The sequence below is a fragment of the Nyctereutes procyonoides genome, unplaced genomic scaffold, assembly GCF_905146905.1.
Source record: "Nyctereutes procyonoides isolate TBG_1078 unplaced genomic scaffold, NYPRO_anot_genome, whole genome shotgun sequence".
NCBI lineage: Eukaryota > Metazoa > Chordata > Mammalia > Carnivora > Canidae > Nyctereutes > Nyctereutes procyonoides.
The window spans coordinates 4,010,669-4,034,406 of NW_026575160.1; the positions used below are offsets into that span (position 1 = coordinate 4,010,669).

The 23,738-nt window shown below is 33.5% G+C and overlaps 1 protein-coding gene across 1 annotated transcript in view; it reads right to left on the reverse strand.

Moving 5' to 3' along the window:
- Positions 1-6,329: 6,329 nt before the first annotated feature.
- MEOX2 (mesenchyme homeobox 2) overlaps positions 6,330-23,738 on the reverse strand; it is a 65,572-nt gene continuing 48,163 nt past the window's right edge. Inside the window, 2 exon segments of the mRNA XM_055314873.1 lie at positions 6,330-7,741; positions 21,890-22,062. Of these exon segments, the coding sequence (XP_055170848.1) occupies positions 7,517-7,741; positions 21,890-22,062 (398 nt within the window). The 3' untranslated portion in view covers positions 6,330-7,516.

The window sequence follows — 23,738 nt, forward strand, 5'->3', positions numbered from 1 at the left end:
CAGGTGACTTGGGGACCCTGCTCCTCCGCCATCTTTCCCCTCCTCCTCTGATTTGCATTTTAAGGGAAATAGTCTTGCTGCAGTGTGGAGAACTGATTTCAGCAGAAGAATGGGAACCAGGAGGACAGCTATTTTCATGACTTAGGTTTCCCTAATGGTTTAAGTGGGCACAATACAGGACCAATTCTTCTGTCCTCTTGCCTAGGGAACCACCTAGAACATCAAATGGCATGGCAGAGTCACTGTTTCATATGGCTTTATTCATGAAATTGTTATCTTTAATTGCAGATGACCTTTCTTTAACTTTGAACATGTTCATCAAAATTATTTTCAACACCTTTAGAAGTCACTTTAAAATTATCTTTTATGATTGAATTATTGACTAGCAAGAATGACACAAAAAACTTAGGTGAACTCATATTGCTAAAAGAATGACTTACAAGAAAATTTCCTTATGATCTAGTAAAATTCCATGTAATAGTCTAACAAACTTTCAAAATCATGTATTTTCAAAGAAACAACAATAAAATAATAACTAGTGATGTAGAAAAGATGTTAGGGCTCGAAGCTGATGGCCAACAAAGAATTCTTGAGACATCTTTGGTGCAAAAAAGGTGGTTTTATAAAGCACAGGGACAGGACCTGCGGGCCAAAAGAGCTGCATTGGAGTCATGAGGAGTGGCCGATTATATACTTTCAAGGTGGGAAGGGGTTAAGTCTCTAGGAAATTTTGGAAGTAGATTTCCAGGATCTTGAGCATGCTAGCTATTGTTGAGAAAAGGTCATTTATTACTGACTAATAAAACCATGGTAATGAGACCCGTTCTGTGTCTAAATGGTGGGTCATATGCTTGGAGGATGATTGCCAAAATGTATCTTGGGAGGGTGAAGACGAAGTTTCCAAAGGAATTTTTTATGTTAAAGTAGACTTACAGGATCCTGGGAGTTGGGCTAAGATTGTCTCTTGCTCTTAGCAAAGTATTAACATTGAGGCAGCTGAGTTCCTAGAGGAAGGGTCGCTCTGCCTGTTTCAAGGACTTGCCAATGGGCTATATAAGTAGTGAGGGAGTTTAATTTTTCTTTTGCCTTTATTTTCCAAATGAGTGATCAAAATAAATTTCCAAATATGGAGTGTAAATGATCAGAATCAATATTGGTTTTGCTACAGTACCTTGAAAATCTGTGGGCAGAAATAAAATGATAGTTGAAAACACAGAAATTGTGAGTCATATGTGTCAGCCAGCCTTTGTTAAGCGCTCCTTCTCTTAAAGATGATCCAGGTGCAGTATGTCTGCTCCTACCCGACACTCAGGGGATAGAAGTGAGTTTTTGCATTGATCAGATGGAACTGGAATGAATAAGCATACAAAAATGCTGAATACACCAACATTCCAAATGTGATTTAACGTTAAGAAATATGCTAACAGGGGCACCTGGGTGGCTCAGTGGTTGAGCATCTGCCTTTGGCTCAGGTCGTGATCCCAGGATCAAGTCTCGCATCAGGCTCACTGCAGGGAGCCTGCTTCTCTCTCTGCCTATATTCTCTGTGCCTTTCATAAATAAATAAATAAAATCTTTAAAGAAAAAGAAATACGCTAACAAAAGTCAGTAACATAATAAATAAAATGATGGACTAGAGCATAACATGTAATTAGTATACAAATATTTGTTGACTAAATTAGTGAATTGAATTGAATTAACATTAACCAAATATTTGCTAAGGTAATCTGGAAAAATCATTTAAAGAAAATTTAAGGTAAAATTATTTTGAACAAATTCCTTGATTTACAGATGTCCTCTCTTGGAGCCACAGGGGCTACATTCCAAGACCCCCAGTAAATGTCTGAAACCCTATACATAGACTGTGTTTCTTCCTATGCCTACACAACTGTGGTAAATTTCAACTTATAATTAGGCATGACAAGTGATTAACAACAATGAGTAATACTAAAATAGAAGAATTTTAACAGTATATTGTAATAAAAGCTACATGAATATAGTGTCCCCCAAAATATCTTATTACAGTGTGCTCACACTTCCTAATGTTGAGAGATGATTAAATGCCTTTGTGGTGAGACAAGTGAGGGGAGTAATGTAGGCACTCTGAGGTAAAGTTAGGCTACTATTGACCTTCTGACGAATCGTCAGGAGGATCATCTACTTCCAGAACCAAAACTGTGGAAAGCCAAACCACATAAGGGGTGCCTACTGTACTAATTCTGTAATATCAGAATGTTAAATTACAATACAATGTTAGCAAATCCAAAGAAAATTAAACCCTGCACTCAAGAAAGTGAAAGTCATGCAAATACTTTACTGGCATTAGTAGTTTGATTTTCTTAAAATATTTTACTTATTTATTCATGTGAGACACACATAGAGAGAGGCAGAGACACAGGCAGAGGGAGAAGCAGGCTCCATGCAGGAAGCCTGACATGGGACTCGATCCTGGGACTCCAAGATCACGCCCTGAGTGGAAGGCAAATGCTCAACCGCTATGACACCCAGCCATCCCAGTAGTTTGATTTTAAATATGTAATTTAGGTGTGACATTTCATCAAACTGGGCAAGCAGTGATATATTTTCAAAATTAACATTTGTACTAAACATAAGAAAATAATATTTAATGTTTTTAATTATCAATGTCACACACATGAAGAAACATAATCCATGTTTAAATAATTTTGGGATAGTGTAATTATTCCTAACCATGTGCTTTATTTTTCATTCAAATCAAATATGTGTTTATAGCAGTTCATTTGTTCATAAAGAACAGAAATATGAAAGTACAGCCCAAACTTGATATTACTATATACTCAAATCACTGTTTATTGCTCCCTATGTGAAGCAGAAGGGATAATAATTTGTATTTGCAAATTCATTGTCTTTTAGAAAATTTTTCAGGAAAAACATATATTTTTTAAAATATTTATTTATTTATTTATTTATTTATTTATTTATTTATTTGAGACAGTGGGGGAGGGGCAGCGAAAGAGCAGGAGAATCTCAAGCTGACTCCGTGCTGAGCATGGAGCCCGATTCGGGGCTGGATCTCACAACCCTGAGATTGTGCCCTGAGCCGAAATCAAGAGTCAGAATCTTGACTGACGGAGCCACCTAGGTGCCCCTAGAAATCATCTCTAACAGGAGTAAACAATATTTTAATGGAGATTTACTGAGCTGATTAAATACATTATGATGCCATCGAAATTTTTCTCGATTGTTTTTCTTGACCTTGGTTTGAAGCTGGATTTGAATAATAGCTATTAAGGAGAAAAAAAAGCTATAAAAAGAAAAAAGGGTAACCTCTGAATATACCCTTAAAATATTCAACCATTTTAAATGTCAAGATAAGAATATTGTAAAAATATATAATAGAGAATTACTTAAAGAAAAGCCATATTTAAATCCTGAAATATGTATTTATAGGTTTGCTGAGTTTGCCATAGCAATTTTTTTTTCTGGACTTGGTTTAATCCTTTGTCTACTACCTCTAGCATTGTTTTGCAAGAATTGAAAGCAGAAATGTTGAGGTACTCATGAGAAGGCCTATTCTTCAGTATTCTGGTCAGCTTTTGGTAGGAAATAGGGAAACATAACAAGAAACTCCACTTTTATAACACTTTTGTAAACACTTTTACTTTTTGCAGATCAATGCTGCAGATTCCTAATGTGCATAAGATCTGGAATGTTTTGAATATCAAAGTAAATGTTAGATTTTAAGTAGCTATTAATTTATTTTTAATTATGGACTGCATTTTACTGAAACAAAACAAAAGGAACTGCCAAGAAAATATAATTACAATATCCCCCAAGTAGTTCAAGAACTATACCAATTAAGTATTCATGTTTGATAGCATTGTAATCTAAATACCTCTCACCTCAAACATTAACTGAATTATCTTAATGACATCTTATTAGAAAATAGGTCATGGCATAAATGACTATTAAAAATCATGAGCCTAAGTATATTTAGAAATAAAGGTGGAAACATATAACAGTAAATATTTCTAGTCACTAACTTGATACTCTGTGCTACTGATTTTATATTGGTTCCATAGGTTCCTCAAAGCTTCCCTAAGAAATTAGCATTTGCCATTATAATTATGCTAGTAATTTTTTAAAAGGTTATGGGAAACTAGTAGCATTAAGAACATAAAATATTTGTTTTTGTAATTTACTTGCTCTATTTGCCCTTCACTCTTACCCTATTATCTCAAGGAAAGCCCTTATTTAATTTTATGAGCCATTACTACATTTATTTTATGTTATCATTCACCGAGTGTATTAAAATTGTGTTGGGGTTATTTTAGACGCATGCAGTTCTTTAAAAAAAAAAAAGGAAAACTAAGGTCTTAGGTCTCTGAAAGGGAAAATATAGGCTGACAACCCTAGGTAAATATGGGAAGTAAGGGGTAATTGGGGTCATGTTAACAATGAGTTAAAAATATGTGGATCAGCTTTTGGAAAAACTTTGTAGTGTTTCATCCTTCTGAATCCTGCTGGAAAAAATCGCTCTAACCATGATTCCATACTATTTTCAGAGAAAGGTACTTTCATGCTATTATAAATTTCCACAGAGCTACAAGTTCTGAGACAGAATTACATGAAAAAGGCATTATGTGAAAAGATACCATGGCAAGCCAGGATCCCAGTGTACAATAAAAACCGAGTTCTTTCAGATTTTGCCATTTCTGGAGTAAATTAAACCTGATAGTACATGAGAATATCTTAAATTTCCTCTGAGGATTTTAATTCTAGAACAAAGTTAGCATATTATCTAGCAAACATAAGCACCTTGTTTAAGATAGAATACAAAAATGCTCCAAAAAGATAGCAAGTTCTAATTAAAATTAATCTGGCCTGCTTGTTTACTTGTCAATGTGTTGTCATTGTGCTAACATGTTTCAACATCTTATATGGTGATCATTTTAATCTATTATGAATAAAATGATGCCCCCTTTTGGTCAGCCAGTGGTCCATCTTGCCTAGTGATTCTTCATGGTCTCTGGAGTCAAATTTCATTACATCATTTTAGAAGAGTTCACAACTCTCTAATAAAGTCCACAATGCAAATGCCTCACATTTCCTAACTGTCATAACTATTCAGAATCACTTTTTTCTTACTCCATTTATCTTACAAAATTGTAATTCTCATATCTTTCTCTTTGGCCACAACCCTTAGCTCTCTCTTTAGCTACCCCTAAGCAGTCTTTTCCTCTTATTTCTGGAAATTATTTTCCTGCCGCAATGAATTATCCTCCACTTTGTCCCTATTGAACTCAATTCGATTTATATCTTCCCACTTCTTCAATTTGTCAAGATGTTTTGAATTTAAAGCTTACAATAAGGAAAGTCAGTCCACCCAAGTAGATGTCATCAGTACAAATATACTTTGTATTCATTCAAGTGATTGATAAAAGAGTGTTTGTTTTATGCCTGGAAGGTGTCAGTGTAAATGGTCTCTGCCCCCATTGTTAATTTAGAAATGTTACTAACTGCTCTGATAACATTTATTACACAAAGGGAAAAATGTGATATACACAATCTAATTTTTTTAAATTTCTTGAATACTCTCTACATATCATGCTAGTCTAAGTAAATTGAGATCATTCAAATCTATTTTTTTGTCAGTCTGACCATTGTAAAACAAATGAAGTTAATTAAATAATGAGGTTTTGGAAATGTTTACTGATTAGTTTCTATTCTATTTTGAATTAATTAGGGGGGAGAGGAAGCTGCTGGATATTTCTAAATATTTTAGGTTACAATATGGAACAAATGAAAAATAGTGTTTATAAATTTATCACTAGAACTTAGATATCCAATGCATGTGTAATCATGCATGAAACAAAAATACATCAGTGTAATCCTTAACATTTTACATTGGTAATGTCTATTAGAATTTAGATTAGCCAATTTAGCTTATTTTCACATATAAAACACTGGATATTTTAACTTTGGAACAATCCATAGATTCATATCTAATATATATATAAGTTTCAAAATGTGTGACTGCTCCCTTTACCACATTGTAACATATACTACTACTTTTTATCTTCTTATCTTTAATTTCATAAAATACACATAAAATCCATTTGGCATTTTCTTCTAAGCAGGAAAGTAGCTTTATATATGTGTATTCTTAGATGTTCTTTGATTACCCAAGGATTGATTTTTTTTCATAGTAAAAAATGTCAGAAACCAGAGAAAAAAATATAGATGATTCATTTATTACGATCATCTGGATATACATAAGTGCAGATGAATTTGGGACTTTAAGTATTTACATTAAAACGTGTAAAAATTTAGGAAATCACAGTAGGGAGACCAAAATTATTTACAAAGGATCATTTATTAAACATTTTTTTTTTACAAAATACAAAGATTGTTGTTCTGCATGAATACATCATATATGAAAAAATAATGTTTTTACTGAATCTCATTTGAAGACATTCAGAATTTTATCTTCTACCAACATGAGGAATCAATTTTGCTTTGCAACTTGTCTAATGCCAATACCAATCAAGGGGATACCTTTTTCGTGTTAATTAAATCATATAACAGCTAGCATTTTAAAGAAACAAAATCAGACAAAGTCTGTCATACAAAGCTCTTTCTGTAAGTTAACTGCTTTGCCTATGATCCTAAATTTTTTGTCAAGCTATAAGATAGGAAGAATTGAGGAGCTAGGTAAGTTTTATAATAACATATTAGCAGCAGTTGATAGAAAATGCAACATAAGATTTGTTTTGTCTGTGGTACAAGAATATGTCCTATCAGACTCTAATGTATTTTTCTCTACTTGAACACAAGTAAGCACGTGCTGATTGTTTCTGGGATGACAAAGTGTATAAACAGACAGGAAGCTGGTTCTGGTTGTCATCGTGAGTGCCTGTTTTCATCAGCTAATATGAATGCATCGCTAAACTTAGTGAAGACAGGAAAATGACTTAAGGGTAATATATACAGAGTTAAAATACATTTTTTATCCACTTAAGAGTGATTTCAGGCACTGTGGCTATTCAGGATAAAATGTTTCATGGTTTATTCTTGATAGCAATTTAATTGTCAGTGCAAGCAAAAGCAAATACCTGCCCACTGTCATACACATGACCTTGTACATCTGGAATGTTCAAAGCAAGTTCATCTTCTGCATCTTCACTCTGGAGGCATCTTGAATTAAAATGTCTCATAGTTTGCTCTTGATAGCAATTTAATTTTCAGTGCAAGCAAAAGCAAACAGACCTGCTTACTGTCACACACACGACCGACACATCTGGAATAGTCTAAGCAAGTTCACTTCCATCTTCACTGTGGAAGCATCTTTCATAAGCGGCACTTAGTGTAAACCCTTTATAAATCAGAAAATGAAAAACAGACTGGAGATGCCTGAATTTAATAATATTAAAAAAAAAATCACTGTCCTAGTGTTCTCTCTGTGTAAACGATGTTTGAGTAAGGCTTGCCATCACAACATTTCTTTCCTGAGAAGGGAGCCAATCCTCTCTGTGTATCATAAGTGTGCATGCTCTGAGCTGTGATCACTGTCGTGGCTGTCTTCATTTGCTAGAGAGTCCCCTGTCTGCTGGAGGGTGGCTGCACCAATCCCCGAGAGCTCTGAAGGGAGAAGTGTTCCTTTTTTCACATTCACCAGTTCCTTTTCTCGAGCAGCAGCTCCTTGTTGTCCTCCTTTTACTCTCTTCCATTTCATTCTCCTGTTCTGGAACCAGACTTTCACCTTTAACAAAGAAAAGGAACAAATAAAAGAAATAAAAAAAAGAAAGAAAATGAAACGGCATTTTTCCCTTCCTTTTTGGGTCATCAATGTAAAAATAGCCCCTCATAGACTCGGACAAAGGACACTGTGAAGCAGTGACTATGAAAATAAATGAGCACTGAATTTAACCAGATACCATATTTATGATAGTAATTTAAACTTTCAGAAGATACTTACAAAGTGCTATATTTCATATTTTATGACATGCAATATAAAAAAATAGATGGGAAAGAACTCTGTCATTTGGGGTTACTCAAAGGTACTTGGCTTTATAAAGAGTTTCTATGAATATCAGCTAACATCTAAATTATTATCATGGTCAAACTTTTTTCCTCCCAAGTTATTTAACCTCACATCTAGCTATTAGATGTGAGATTAAATTCCTGAATGAATTTAAAACATACTCAAAGAGCCACTGGTGAAGCTACATCATGAAGGACCATTCTGTGCCACTGCGGTCCACTGCTGCATTCACAAAGCTTTATGCGACCATTCCAGCTCAGTGTGAGTGCTCTTATACCCTATGTGTTTCGAACTACATATATTTCACATCAGTTTTGTAAACATACGTTTACCTTCTAAAATTTAATTGAATAAGTCTAATAAAGTACACATATCATAAAACAAAAAATAATTATGCATTAATTGACCATTTATTTTCAGAACCAGAAGAGAATTGACATCATTTCATCTTGTTTTGGAGGAATTCTATGTTCCTTTCACATTGCTTTGAACTGTCTATTCTACTCAAAGTTACCACAAGCCTGAATTTTGTGCTTATCATCTCTAAGCCTTTACGTAACAAGCAAACAAAGATAAACAACAGTTTGTGTACAACATGTGACCTGAAAATGTACTGTTTAATTTTGCTTATCAAAATGGAATGTTTCTAACTACAGGCTTCTTGACCTATATCCATGTTGACTCAGGAGCCCACAATCACTCATTCTTTATGATTGCATACTCTTCTGCTGTGTGAATATACCAGTTTATCCATTCTTCTGTCCATGGACACTTGAATTCTTTTCTTTTTTATTCCCCTTCTATAAATGATGCTGCTATAAACATTTTCACATTTGTGTTCTGATAAACATATGATGGAACTTCTCTGAGTGTATATCCAGGGTTGCATCAATGGTCGCAGAGTGTATGAACATTCAACTTAACGTTATAATGCAGAAAAGTGTTTTCCAAAGTTGCATCAATTTTGCTCCCACATACACACATAGAGTCAAATGTGTAAGAGTTATTATTGACTTACACCTATGTCTCTGTTGGGAGTTACCAATTTTTTTCCATTATGACTATAAATGTTATCTTATCATGTTCTTCCTACTTTAGATTTCCTGATTACTAATGAAGTAAAACAACTTTAAAATGATACTTACATCTTCTTCTGTGAAATGCCTCTATATGTCTTAATTGCATTGAATTTTTTTAAAAGATTTTATTTATTTATTCATGAGAGACACAGAAAGAGAGAGCAGAGACATAGGCAGAGAGAGAAGCAGGCGCAATGCAGGGAGCCCAATGTGGGACTCGATCCCAGGACCCCAGGATTCACCCTGGGCCAAAGGCAGACACTCAACACTGAGCCACCCAGGTGTCCCTGCATTAAATTATTTTTAATTTAGTTATTCTCTACAGATGTTTAAACTATGTTCTGAATGATAAATTACTGCTTTGCACTTAGATGGCTGCTACTATATTCTCTCAATTTATAGTCTTTTTTCTTTCCCTAAAGTATCTTTTGGTCAGAAACCCTAAAATTTAATATACTCAAATTTATCAATTGCTATCACTTTTATGTCTTCATTAAGAACCCTCTTTCTGCTGAGGTTATTAAGATATTCTTCTATGTCTTCTTCTAAGAGTTTAAAGGTTCACATTTCAAACTGAAGTGCTTAATCCATGAAATAATTGGCCTTAGTATACATTGCAAAGAAAAGATCTAAATTTATTTTATTCCATATGGATAACAAGTTGCCCAAAACTATTTATTAAAGAGTCCACACTTTTTCCAGTGATCACTATTTCAACTCTGTCATAAAACAAGTTTCCATGTATGCATAGCTTTATTGATGAATTCAATTTTTCTAACTCTATGACCAAATCACTGTCTTAATTTTTACATTTCATAATGTCTTTATATCTGGTAGATATAGTTCTGTTTTAGTCTACTTCAGGAATATTTTGAATATTCTCCATTTCCAATTAAGAAACAATGTCAATTTCTGTAAATGCACAGTGCTAAAGAAAAGGTGAAGAGAAATAAATTTCCAAAAATGTATTTAGTTTAGTGGTCTTCAAATCATAATACTCCTTCAAAATTAGTAGTTTCCTCAGATGTTTGTACCAAAAAAAAAAAAAAAAGAAAGAAAGAAAGAAAGAAAATTAACTAACACATTTCTCCACTCTGGATTTTCATTGACCTATGAGGCCATAATTGAACTCTTATAATCATACCTTACTCATACATATATATTAATCCATGTGATAATTTTAAAAAAATAATAAAATATTGAAAAATATTGTTTAAAAACTCAGAAAATGTAGTAAAAGAAGATTTATTAAAAACTAGTTGATTAGGCTGTACAGCTGGCTCAGTCAGTGTAGTATGCAATTCTTGATCATGGGATTGTGAGTTTGAGCTCCATGTTGGGTGTAGAGATTACTAAAATAAATAAATAAATAAACTTTAAAAACAACAACAACAACTGATACTGGCTGATGGGTGTTCATGTGTTATTGTTACTTAATAACTGAATGATCAGTAGTTACCTTTTATTATATGCCTATTTAAGGCTAGACAACTATACTATAGGTGTTGTATATAAAATATTTCTAATAGTCACGATTTTTTCCAGATATCTTTAACATTATTCCAATTTTATAGATAAGGAAGTTGAGACTCAAAGGTTAAGTAACTTGTTTAAGATTACTCAGAAGGGGAAATAGGGTGCCAGAATTTAAACCTGGGGTGGTTTGGCTTCAGATTAGGTTTTTGTTGTTACTGTTCCTGTTATATTTCTTTTTTTCCCCCTGTTATATTTCAAACTCCTACATTTTAGGTATTTAGAATAGAAAAGTAAAGTATATAAAATATGTGAACTCCATCCATATGATTACTATCATTCATGTAATTCTCCTACTTGATATAATTAGGTTTGTAAATATGACACTATTTCCTGTACTATAATTTAGGTAATTATACTACTCAATTTAATTACCTTTGTAAGCTTGACATTGCATGTTGCATTAGATCTTTTCCACATGAGTTGTGTTCTACTCTTGGCTTCACTTCTGAGTTTCTGTGTGAATTTGAGAAAATTATACTTTTCTCTACCCCAATTTTCATATTTGTAATATTGGAATAATGAGACTTTCAAGATTCTCCATAGGGACATTTTCTCCATGGACAATTCCAGATGGAAGAAACACATCATCATCATTGTCACCAAGAGCTGAAACATTCAGTCAAAATAATCTTGGCAGAAAATGGGAGGAATAGATTTCTTTTAAAATCTACACTTACTTCCTTTTCTGGGAGAAGGGGTACAGTAATTCTATAATAACAGTATAAGATCTGTTATATGCAATTCTAAATGAGAAAAATGTAAAAATATGGTATTGATTTTAGAAATTTTATAGGCTATTTTGTGTTGTTTTCTGTTATCATGTGAAATTTTGCCACTTCAGTTTTTAAAAAACAGACTGATAAAATACTTTATAGTTTTCAATGGTAGCTATATATCTATACATACATTTATGAATACATGCATAAAGACACATACATGTAGATACATATGAAAAGCATTTGGTACTTATAAAGTAATTATATACTATTTTTCTTTAGAGATTAAATTACATATTTGATACCAGAACTCAATGAAATTCATAACAGAACAAAAAACAGCAACAAATACATAATGGCTACATCTTATAAATATTGAAAGGAAGGATGCAAAATATCAAAAGTCAGTGTGTCCAGACTTATTTCCAAATATACTATAAAATTTTGAGGTGAATTGGAATGAGAAAGATTTTGGGAAAAAACATGTTTTTCCACTAGCAATATAGTATTAAAAACAAATCTACAACAGTAATAGATTACAAATCAATATTTCCATTATAATATTAATACCAAAGTTTTATAAATAAACAAATTTAATTTAGTATCATTTTATATTCTAACTTCATTGGTTGAATTGAAAAAAATAGCTTTTGTTTTGTTTTATTTGTAAGTTAGCTAAAGTATTAAAATGTCTTCATTTTTCAAAAATTAACATGCTATTTATTTTGATTAAAAATTTCATGTGCATTTCATACAATAATCTGCATTTATAAACTAGACAGAGTAAAACTAATCTCACATTTCCTTGGTGACTTTTTTTTTAAGATTTTATTTATTTATTCATGAAAGACACAGAGAGAGAGAGAGAGAGAGAGAGAGATGGGCAGAGACACAGGCATAGGGAGAAGCGGGCTTCATGCCAGGAGCCTGATGTGGGACTCGATCTTGGGACTACAGGATCAGGCCCTGGGAGGAAGGCAGCGCTAAACCACTGAGCCATCCAGGGATCCCCTCCTTGGTGACTTTCAAACTCCATTTATTCATTCATATACTTCATATTAGTGAATGTCTAGCAACAGCTACTGTGTTAGATCAAAAATAGGAGGGCTTAGAGTGAGAAATGTACAAATAAATAAGACAAAGTCCCTGCCCTCAAGACATTCAGAGTCAAGGAAAAAGACACATAAGTAACAGTTTATTGACTGTATATAAGAGCCTTTGATATGAAGATTAACTTCATATTTTATAGAATATCCTTAAACCATTTGTTGTTCTAGTTGGTATCATTGCTAATTAACTATTAAGAGATTCTCCCAATGGTCCATGATTAGTAAACAACTCTACCCCTACAGTCAATGTTCCACACTGCAATACTGCCGCATAATTATTATAGAAAATTATTTCTTTCCTCTGGGAATCTCATGTTCTTGATATTACTGGCGTCCAAAATTTTTGTCCTAGCTACCTAGAGCAATACCGTAGATTCCAGGAAATTGGGCCATCAACATTCTGCATATAATTAAACAAATATGTCCATCTTGGAGCATAATATGAAAATTTTGTGAATTTTCATTATTTTGGGAGTCCTAAAGCCAATCTTATCTTTTAGTATACAATTTCTCCAGAAGGTACTAGATAAGTGAGGTTTTTGTTTTTGTTTTTATTTTTGTTTTTGTTTCTTCAAACATTTCCTTTTTCAAGCTTGGATCTATGGGCAAGATTCCATACAAGATGCATTTTGTTTTGTTACAAAGTATGATTAACAACTCAGATAAAAATAAATTTTAATCCCAAGAATTTGAGTTATGAAAAAATACTACTATTCATGAAATCAAAGCAATATGAAACAAACTTGAGAGACTCCTAATATCTATGCATACAGCTAGCTTTCAAAAAATATGCATATTAAAGTAACAAATAGGGGATCCCTGGGTGGTGCAGCGGTTTGGTGCCTGCCTTTGGCCCAGGGCGCAATCCTGGAGACCCGGGATCGAGTCCCACGTCGGGCTCCTGGTGCATGGAGCCTGCTTCTCCCTCTGCCTGTGTCTCTGCCTCTCTCTCTCTCTCTGTGTGACTATCATAAATAAATAAAAAATTTAAAAAAAGTAACAAATATATAATAGCCTAGTGTGTTATAGTAGTGAATATTTAAAGTGCTTGGCTATACATCCTACTTTTTAGAACATTTGCTTAGCATGAAGAAGTCATGATACTTGATATCCCTTAGTATTTACATTGCCTGGATGATCAAACGAGTTTAAATAAACAGAAAAATCATTTTTTTCATATATTGACTGCTTTTACTGAAGAAAGCAGCCAAATGTCAATTTGTTAGAATGATGTATTTCAGAATTTGGAAATCATCTTTTTGTCCTTAATAACACTGTGAAATCAATGCTGCCATTTGCTAAACATTTGTTTTACCTTTTTATTTAATTTATGTAGTCATTCATATTACAGTCTTCTATATAAAAGTCCATAATACCTGTCCTTTCAGGGCTCACAATATATCACAGGATAACACAAATGAAATATGCATCTGCAACTGCCACACAATTTTCTAAGATGGCCAGAGGCGAAGAAATTGATAGCATGTTGGACTACATAAGGTCATAACCCATATTTATATAACACCATAAATGTCTGTCTTTTGAAGAAACAATCGTAACACCAAACATCTGGATGAAAACTGAATATTTCAGTGACATATCTAGAGGTTTCTAAACATCTGGAATTTGTAGATTTAACATTCTAACTGTTTTCATTTATATCTGGGCACTTGAAATACTGTAGACATTATCTAACAAATATTTATTCACATCTTTACCACGTAAAAACATGTGAAGAATAATTTTATAAGTACAATTTTCAGATTTAATCACATGCCCTGTGATTAAATTTGGTCATGGCAGCTGATCTAGTTAGCCAAGGTAAACACACCCTAGAAAAACTTACCCAAGTAATTCAGTGGCAAAGTCAGAAGTTGAACTGAATAATTAGAACCAAGAATGCTCCATAAGGTAAGGATGAAAAATGAGGAAAAGAAATACTCTTCCTGCTTGAATAGATTTATATCTGATTAAGAGAAGGAATCCCTCAGCTATTTCCAAGCAGTGTGTGGGAGCAAACAGTTGACAGTGCTGTTTCTACAGCCATGCAACATGGGGTTGGGAGGTATCAGTTTGTGTGTATGGGAGGATGAAGGGTATTAGGATATATTCCATGACCAAAGCCTGAATTCTTGTTTAGAGGGCTGCCTTTCATGATTATCCTCTATTTTAGTATAATGTTTATGACCAAATGAATCATTTCCTCGCCTCTCTAGTTTTTAGTTTCAAAGCCTCTTTTTTTTTATTTAGAATACTTGAGAATTAGGTTTACCAATGTAGTCATAAAATATTTACTATTTTGCATATTTTTAAACAAACAATACACATTAGCTATTGGGAGCCATAGCAAATTATATATTCAAAAAAACTTTTTTGAGGCAACAAATAAAATTCTCCATATTAAATTGTACGTTATGGGTATTATTACAAGTCAATAGCACAGCCTCCTTTCCAAAAATGCAACCAAAGTAGCCATTTACATGATGAGCAAAATTCTCAGAGGAGTGATTCCTTTTAATTGACTTTTAGGAATGTCATGGTAGTAATAGATGCTAACAACAATACCTCTTTCTGTCATACCTGAGGAAATTCAATACAAATGGCCTATTTCAATAATATTATAGTGAAAATTTATTATTTCCTAATCCTACTTTTTATGCATTTTAAAAGTAGGTATACCTTTTAGTTATTTTAAGTGAAATATTGTTTCCCTAAGCATAGTATGAACATATGACTTTAGTAAATTTGTGTGGAAATATCAAAACTAAATTAGGCACCTTTGTCCTTTATTTGTGTTAAAAAATTCCTTTAGATGACATGAAAAAAATCACATGTATGCAAGGACAGTGTGGAAAAGGAATAATCTTTCATAGTAGAAATTTCTTTCTCTAGTATTAAATTTTAAAATGGTGATCCTGTGATGCAATGCATGTTATGTTTCAGAATGTTAAGTTGACTTACTGATTAAGCATAAATTTATACATTTGTTTCCTTATTGAAGAAATTGGGAAATAAAATGTGACAATTCTGAGATTAAAAAGAACTATCTTTATTCTTTCATTATATCAGTTTGATGAATGCTCATAGCAAGAATCTACAGAGCAAGTTTAATAAAGTTTCTAAAATTTTACATATATAAACATATATATACACAGACATATATGTGAATGTATGTGTATATATACATATAGATACATATCTGTATTTGCTATCTCTATCCATCTAACATTTAAAAAATTGATTTGTTATATATTCTCAAGGCTATATTAATAAAGATAAGCCCTTATTTTTCAGAAATTTTTTTTCTACATTATTTCATGTTGGGTATTTGTATTTGTAAATTATTAGAGATCAATTGCTTATTTCTCGGTCTTCTACTTTATACAGGTAATATCTCTAAAAATTGATTTAGGAGAGGGTTAATTCATTGAACTTTTCTTTAAAGATCTTGTTTTATAATTGATTGTCTTACATTATGCTTCTTACACTATAGCCTTTGTTTTGTAGTATGTAAGATAGTTCTGCATTTGCCTTTTAGACTGTCCATTGTCCCAGGGCACCTGGGCTGTTCAGTTGGTTAAGTCTCTGACTCTTGATTTCAGCTGAGGTGGTGATCTCTGGATTGTGGGGTGGATTCCTGTGTCAGGCGTCTCACTCAGTGGGGAGTCTGCTTCTCTCTATCTTTTCCTCTCCTTCTGCCTCTCCCCCTGCTCACATTCTTTTTCTAAAATAAATAAGTAAATCTTTTTTAAAAAGTAAAGATTGTAAATTGCCTATCTGCATTTCTTTAAAAAAAAACACACAATAACAGCAGTACTCAGGCAATACCACTTTCCATTACAAATGAAGTTTCTATCATATTCCACCATCAACTCCTCCACCTTATGCTAATTATCATTTTTCCGGTAAGAGTCAACTCATGTTAATTTCTTATTTTTTTACTTTTATTTTTTTAAAGATTTTATTCACCTATTTGACAAGAGTGAGCCTCAGCAGGGGGAGGGACAGTGGGAGAGGGAGAGAGAGAGAGAGAGAGAGAGAGAGAATCTCAAGCTGACTCCTTTCTGAGCACAAGACCTGACGTGAACTGTGATCTAACATACAACCCTGAGATCACGACCTTAGCCAAAGCCAAGAGTTGATGCCCAGCCAACTGAGCCATCCAGAAGCCCCACATGTTTAATCTTTTAGAATAGCAGATACCATAATTTAAGCAAAGAAATGTCTTATTGTTACTCTAGGTGACTGTTAAATACTACTTTAAAGAAATGAGGAAATATTCTGACATCATTGGCTATACAGGTAGTCCTGAATTACCTTAAACAGACAATATATCTGGTCATTGAGAATAATTTATTAGCTAAATAACTAAAAGTATTTATAAGAATTTGTAGAAATAAACTTGCAAAGCACAAGTATTGTATAAATTGATGAGCAAAAGTCAAAACCAGTGTTTATTTGGCACATGGAAAATTCTCCTTCACAGTGATCCAAAAAATGGATGCCTATTTTGAAAATACTTGGCATTGAGCCATTTAATGATTTAGGAGTAACAAACAAAGCATAATCCGTCTCATTTCCACTAATGAAATATGATCCAACTAGGTGGGATTTTCCATTTATCTTGGCAGAGGGATCCTGAATTCGGTCTGTTTATTCCAGTAATCTTTGCTAGTTTACAAATCTGCAACATTGCACCTTTGATTAGCTTTGTGAAATGAAAGGATTCCCATACTTTCTATATTTGGCAGCCTTGGCCATATAAAAATGTCCATTTTGTCACTCCTGTTATAGTTTCATGCAGCTGCCTTCTCTCTTCTTCCCACTGTGAGATATTAAAAAATTGGCAGCAGCTTTCTCCAAGTGTGTCTGGATGGATGAAAAGGCCAGAATAAGCATGTCAAATGTAAAAATACCTTGGGACAGGAGGGTCTTTAGACTGACTGGCCTTCAAAATATTCCAGGTAGCTCTGCCAATTGAGGATTATTAGCTGTTGATTGAGAAGGGTAGACAAGAATATATTGTAAAATGGAAACTCTAAGTGAGAAGCTGGTAGATACTGGAGTGGTAACTGCCACACAACAGCATTATATAACTAAAAATATATGAAGCTCGACTGTGTTCTAGTATCTCCATTTTTATTTAGCAAAAAGTAATTTTCTTTAATACTTAGGTGCTAAGGTGGAATAACTTCGTGGAATGAGCCTCTTTTTCTTCTTCTTCTTCTTCTTTGACCAGATGGAGTTCAAAGGGGATTATAGACTTCCCTGACCTGTGAAGGCATTGCATTATGGAAGAAACAAACATTAAGAATCTGACTTCTTTGTAAAATTACAGAACTATTCTTCAGGGAGGGTGTTGAAAGTTCAAGGACTGAGTGATAGTTAAGGATTTAACGTATCTTACTTTTTTCCTTAAAGGAAATCTAATCATCATAGCAAATATGTTTTATTTATAGTAAATATTTATAATGAAATGTATGTGGCCTAGAATAAAATGTAGTAAGTATATTGATTAGTGGTATCAACAAAGTAAGAGTATTTACAAATAACATATCAGTTATACATAGGTATATTTCATAGGCAATTATATAAAATTCCTACATGAAAGTATATCTAGAGACTACTTCTGATTATAAATTAAGTTTTCATTTAGGAGAAAGTTATTTCTGTAAAACTATTCTGCCATAAATTGTTATAGATTATTTAATATTATTTTTTTTCTCTTTACATTATACACATAAAAGTTCTGCCTTTGCATTTGAGTTTTGAAAAGCTTTTACAAAGTCAAGAAAAAATATTTTAGCAGATTGAAATTTTTATTAAAGTTAAAGAAAACACTGCTCAATGTGGAGTGAGATCTAAGTCTCAGGTTATTTTAAAGTATGGAAAGATAAATTTTGCAGAATGGAAATGGAAATGAAAAAAAGTACATGTCTACAATTAGAATATTTTACATATGGTAATCCTGTAAAAGGGGTGCTATTTAAGAATATATAGGGCTAGGATAACAGATTACATAGATAAGCAGGCACAGCACTGATGAAAAATTAAAATAATGGAATTGCTATGTCACAACTAAAAGAAGATGGAGGAAATGGGTTTAGTTTATAATTCTACATTTATAACTTTAAAAGTCCAAGCTTCAGAAAATAAACTGAAAATATCTCACTGGGACAAGAGCTCTGGCATTTTGGAGAAGTATGCATTCAGACTTTTAAGAATAGTAAAATTGATGACTGATAGCATACAATATTTTTCTGATAAATTTAGCATAGTAAAATCCATCCCAGAAAACATACATAAAGTCTTCAGATTCTCAGTGTGAGATAGTTCATGTTATATAAAAGTCTAGGAAAAAAAACAAACATCTGGCATAATCAGGGAATGTTCTCCCATTCAACTCTGTCATTCCTCTCTTATGACAGTCAACACTCATCACAATTGCTAGTATTTGTTTAATTTTTGCTTCTTCCAAGAGTTCTAGCAGAGACTTGTCTAGCTTATTTTAGCAAGATTTTATTTCTAGCATCTAGCTCAACAAATATTTGTGCTACAAAATAATTAATTCACTATGCCTTGAATGGCAAAAAGTCTTCCCTCCTCTGATTGACAGTTGTGTTTTTCAGTTTATGCTAGAAATTTTTTCATATTCATTATAACACATAAACCTGAGTAGAAGCAAGAGAAGTTAGCTTTAATTTCCATTTTGTGACTTAGGGAGATTGTTACTTGCCTAAGAATCCAAATTCCAATGGAAAATCTAGTTGTTCTATTCAAATTTTTATCATAATAATTCAATTTTTCTCACTGTCACATAGTGGCCCTCTGAAGACTTAACTTTGACAAGGAATTTGGATTCCACATGTATGCATCTCCTTTTCATATTAACCTGAAAAACTGGAAATAAAGATTTATAGGATAAAAAAATCTTCACGATACAAAATTTCAGTTCTTTCAAAATCCAGTTATATCTCAAGATTTGTTTGTTTGTTTTTTCCCCTATGACACTATAGTTAGATCATTTCGGTAACGGCCTCCAGCAAATGTCACCTTCCTTCCATATACCCATTCCTTAAATGGTCTCCTTCTACATTGACACTGTGCTTGGTCATATGACTTGCTTTAGACAATGAGTCATCAGTAAATATGAGATAACGAGAGTCTTTGAAAGCCTTGGTCCATTGGATTTTTCTTCTATTCCTGACAATGCTTCTATCCCCATATGAAAAGTCTCAGAGAGCCTATTAGAAGAAAATGAAACCACATACAACAGAGACAAATGTCCCAGCTGAGACTATTTAAACCAACCAGCTCTTCAAACCCAAACCCACCACGTGACTACAGCTCTATGAGAGATATAGGTAAGGTAAGCAGCTTAACTATCCAATTGAGCCCAGTCAAAATCCCCGACCCACAAAACTGTGAGCAAATTGAATGTTGGTTATTAGTTGAAACCACTATGATTTTTGAATGTTTGTTACATAGTCAAGGCTAACTGATAACAAAATTGAAAAGGGACCTTTGATAAACAAAAACAAAGATTAGAATTGTATGTGTGTGTATTTTGCTTAAAATTACATATCATCCTTTTCCATAAATGACAACTCAGGAAGACATATCCAAAATACCTAAAAAATTGCCAGACCAAATTTATAGAATTGCTTTTCTAAAAAGAAATTATTTTAAACCATAAGGGAAACTTCTGCTTTATAATCAGAAAATCACAGGTAACCAAGGCCATCCCCAGAATAGCAAGCACAGAATCTTCACATTCCCTCTTGACTAAGAGTATAGTACTGCATCCCATTATTTCTGTAGCTTGGAAACAAGTCTTAGCTTGTTTCCTTTATGTACCATAGAAAACAAGGTTGCATTTCCTAGAATTCACTGTCTATGGATAAGAACATTAAAATATGTAATTCTTTCCCTCCCTTCTTTTTTTATCTGCTCCCAGTTTTAAAAAAATGAAAATAAAACAGATGTCCAATAATGTAGATTTTGGATTCTCCTTTCCAGCATGCCAAATGTTGTACACTTATGGAGAGGAGTTTGTCTGTGAAGTTCAAGGGAAAGAAAATGTTGTGCTTCACAACTTAGGCACTAGTCATAATATTTAATAAAATATAAACTGCCAATAAATAAAACCACATAAAAGTGTCTCTCTCTATATTCCCACTCCCCAGAAATACCCTACAAAAGCTGAAATCCAGAAATTAACAGAAGGAAAGCAGATGATTTAAGAAACTGGATAAAATAACTTGCTCTCCTAAGATAATATTCATACGTCCACACCCTGTTGGTATTTCTTTGGTTCCGATGGGATCCCTGGAGGAGGTGCATACAGTGAAAGGAAATGAGACTCTAGTCTCTAGTCCTAGAAGTGCCAATCATAACTGCACTGTCCATAAAGATGTTTGGATTTGCCTTTCAGGAATGTTTTTCTAAAGATTAGCAACTGTTAACCATCAGTAAGCTAGATTCTCCCAGGGCAAATCAGAATCCATAAAAAGAATGCACTGGGAGCACTACTGGAGCAAGTAAAATCCAAGAAAGGACCTTTTAGGTTTTATCAACTGGAGTCCACAGATCGTTCATAATTGCAAAGTGTTCTCTAAATGAGTCAATGTCAGAAATTTAAATTTTTGAGACCAATATCATTTCAAAAATATTTGGGAAATATTTATGAAAGACCTATGGGCCCTTGCTCCCATCATTTCCCAGCCCCCCTTGAACTTAAGTGGCACCACGGATGATTTCCGGACCTTGGAGTATAAATGGAAGTGACATGGGTCATTTCCGGGTGAAAACATTTAAAGGTCAGTGCATGAACCTCCACCTCTTTCTTACCTCCTGTGGTTACCAAGAACACCACATGTCGAGATGCCAGAGAGTCAGCCTGGGTCCGTGAGTGAGTGATTGTTTATAATGCCGAACTTGTAAAGTTAGTATGGAGAGTGAGCAAATAGTGAACTTTTTTGTTATGTCATGGAGGTCTGGGGGTTAATGTGTTACAGCAACATAGCAAACATTGTCCTGAGCAATAGAGGAAACTAATATGGGGTTGCTGGCTTTCTGTTATACCAAAATAAGGAGATTTTAAAATATAAGCAAAAAAGAGTTGCTCACTATATGCCATCATTATATACAAGAAATACCATTTTTAAACCAAAATATATAGGAAGGACACAAATACAGAATAAAGAATGATACCTTAAACTGAATAAATGTAGTTTTCCTTAAAAACACTGCTATCTTATCCTTAATTTTGCCATTTTGCTGTGCCAAAACCTCATCATGGAACAGAACACCTGTCTGACAAATGGCATTTAAGAACCACAGATCTAGATATTTCAAAAATGGCAAGAGAAGATTGTTGACTCAACACAATTAAAAATACCATATCACAACAATGTCCAACTTTACCTGTCTTTCAGTGAGATCCAGATTCACTGCTATCTCATATCGCCTCAGTCTGGTCAGATAATTATGATGGGCAAATTCTGCTTCAAGTTCTCTGATTTGCTCTTTGGTAAAAGCTGTCCTTTCCTTCCTGGGTTTGCTATTGACTTCTGACTTGTAATTTCCTTCCTGGGAATCTGGGGGGAATGTAAGAGAGAATTAAATTGACTTTATTCATTCAAATGCATACAATCATATCATTCATACCAGAAGCATTTACTGAATAACTACTTTTTCAGGTACTATGTTAGATATGGAGAAACAGAGAGCAAAGACAGAAGACTGATCTCACAACAGGATAAGATACATTTCTTACTTTTTCGATCTGCTCTCATGTAACTCAGCCTAATTGGCAAAGTGTCTAATATTCTTTCAAAATATGAACAAAAAATGTATTTTCTCTTAATATGATAAAAAGATAAATAAATAAACCACCTCTAGAAAACAATTTTGGATGTAAAATTGTGTTTAATAAGTTGTTTAATATGTATACTTGGGATCTAGGTATGATTGAACTCTTTAATTCCTAAGAAAAAAAGTGTTGACTTAATATGTGAATATTTAAGCAATTTGAATGTTTAGCAACTGGACCATAAAAGTCAGTTCAAGATCAGACAAAGCATACATAAAAGTATGTGTGTATTTACTGACTTTTTAATTTCTATTTAAGTTTAGTCTCTTTGAGGGTAATAGCAATTCTATTCTCTTATTTTATATAATACCTATTCTAATGTGGAATCTATAAATAAAATTGTGTTCATAAGACTCAAAATATGAAAAGTTTTTAAAATGTTTGTTCAGGGGATCCCTGGGTGGCTCAGCGGTTTGGCGCCTGCCTTTGGCCCAGGGCGCGATCCTGGAGACCCGGGATCGAATCCCACGTCAGGCTCCCGGTGCATGGAGCCTGCTTCTCCCTCTGCCTGTGTCTCTGCCTCTCTCTCTCTCTGTGACTATCATAAAAAAATAAAAATAAATTAAAAAAAATAAATAAATAAAATAAAATGTTTGTTCACTATATATGAGATAGACAAAGATGCACAACACTGGAGGGCCGGGGTGGCTGAGTGGGTTAAGCAGCTGATCTTGATTTTGGCACAGGTTAATGATCCTGGGATTGAGCCTGGTGGCAGGCTCAGCACTTAGTGGGGAGTCTGCTTGAGGATTCTCTCTCTCCCTCTGCCCCTCCCTGCCATTTGTGTGTGCATGCTCTCTCTCTCTCTCTAAAATAAGTAAATAAATCTAAAAGAGAGAGAGAGAGAGAGAGAGAGAGATGCACAACACCTAAAAAAGCTATCCAAACACCAAAGTTTATAATGCCATTTAGAAATAATAATAATTTGGAGCATAGTGTTCCATTTTTATTCCTATGCATTTAAGGTATAATTAACATATAGTATTTCACCTATCCTTATCGTATCCCTGAGATGTAGGTTAGAAGACATTCTTAATATACTGAAGAATAGAATATGTGCCTATATTGGAAAAAATTCCACATAAACCAATAACAGGTAATCATACCAGCTCTAGTAATTCATGTTGAATCTATTTTCAGTGAAATAGCAACATGATCAAGGTAAAGTCTCTTAAAAATTACAGTCTCTTAAAAATTACTTCAGTTCTCTATTTTTGTGCATGTACACACAAATTGTGATGTCTTTATTAGGTGGGAGTACAAAGAATTCTTCTAAGAACCCAAACAAGAAAAGCAATATAGGAAAAATAATGGTTAATAAAAGGTTACAAAGTGTGGGGCACCTGGGTGGCTCATGTGGCTAAGCCAACTTAATTTTGCTCAAGTCATGATCTCAGCATT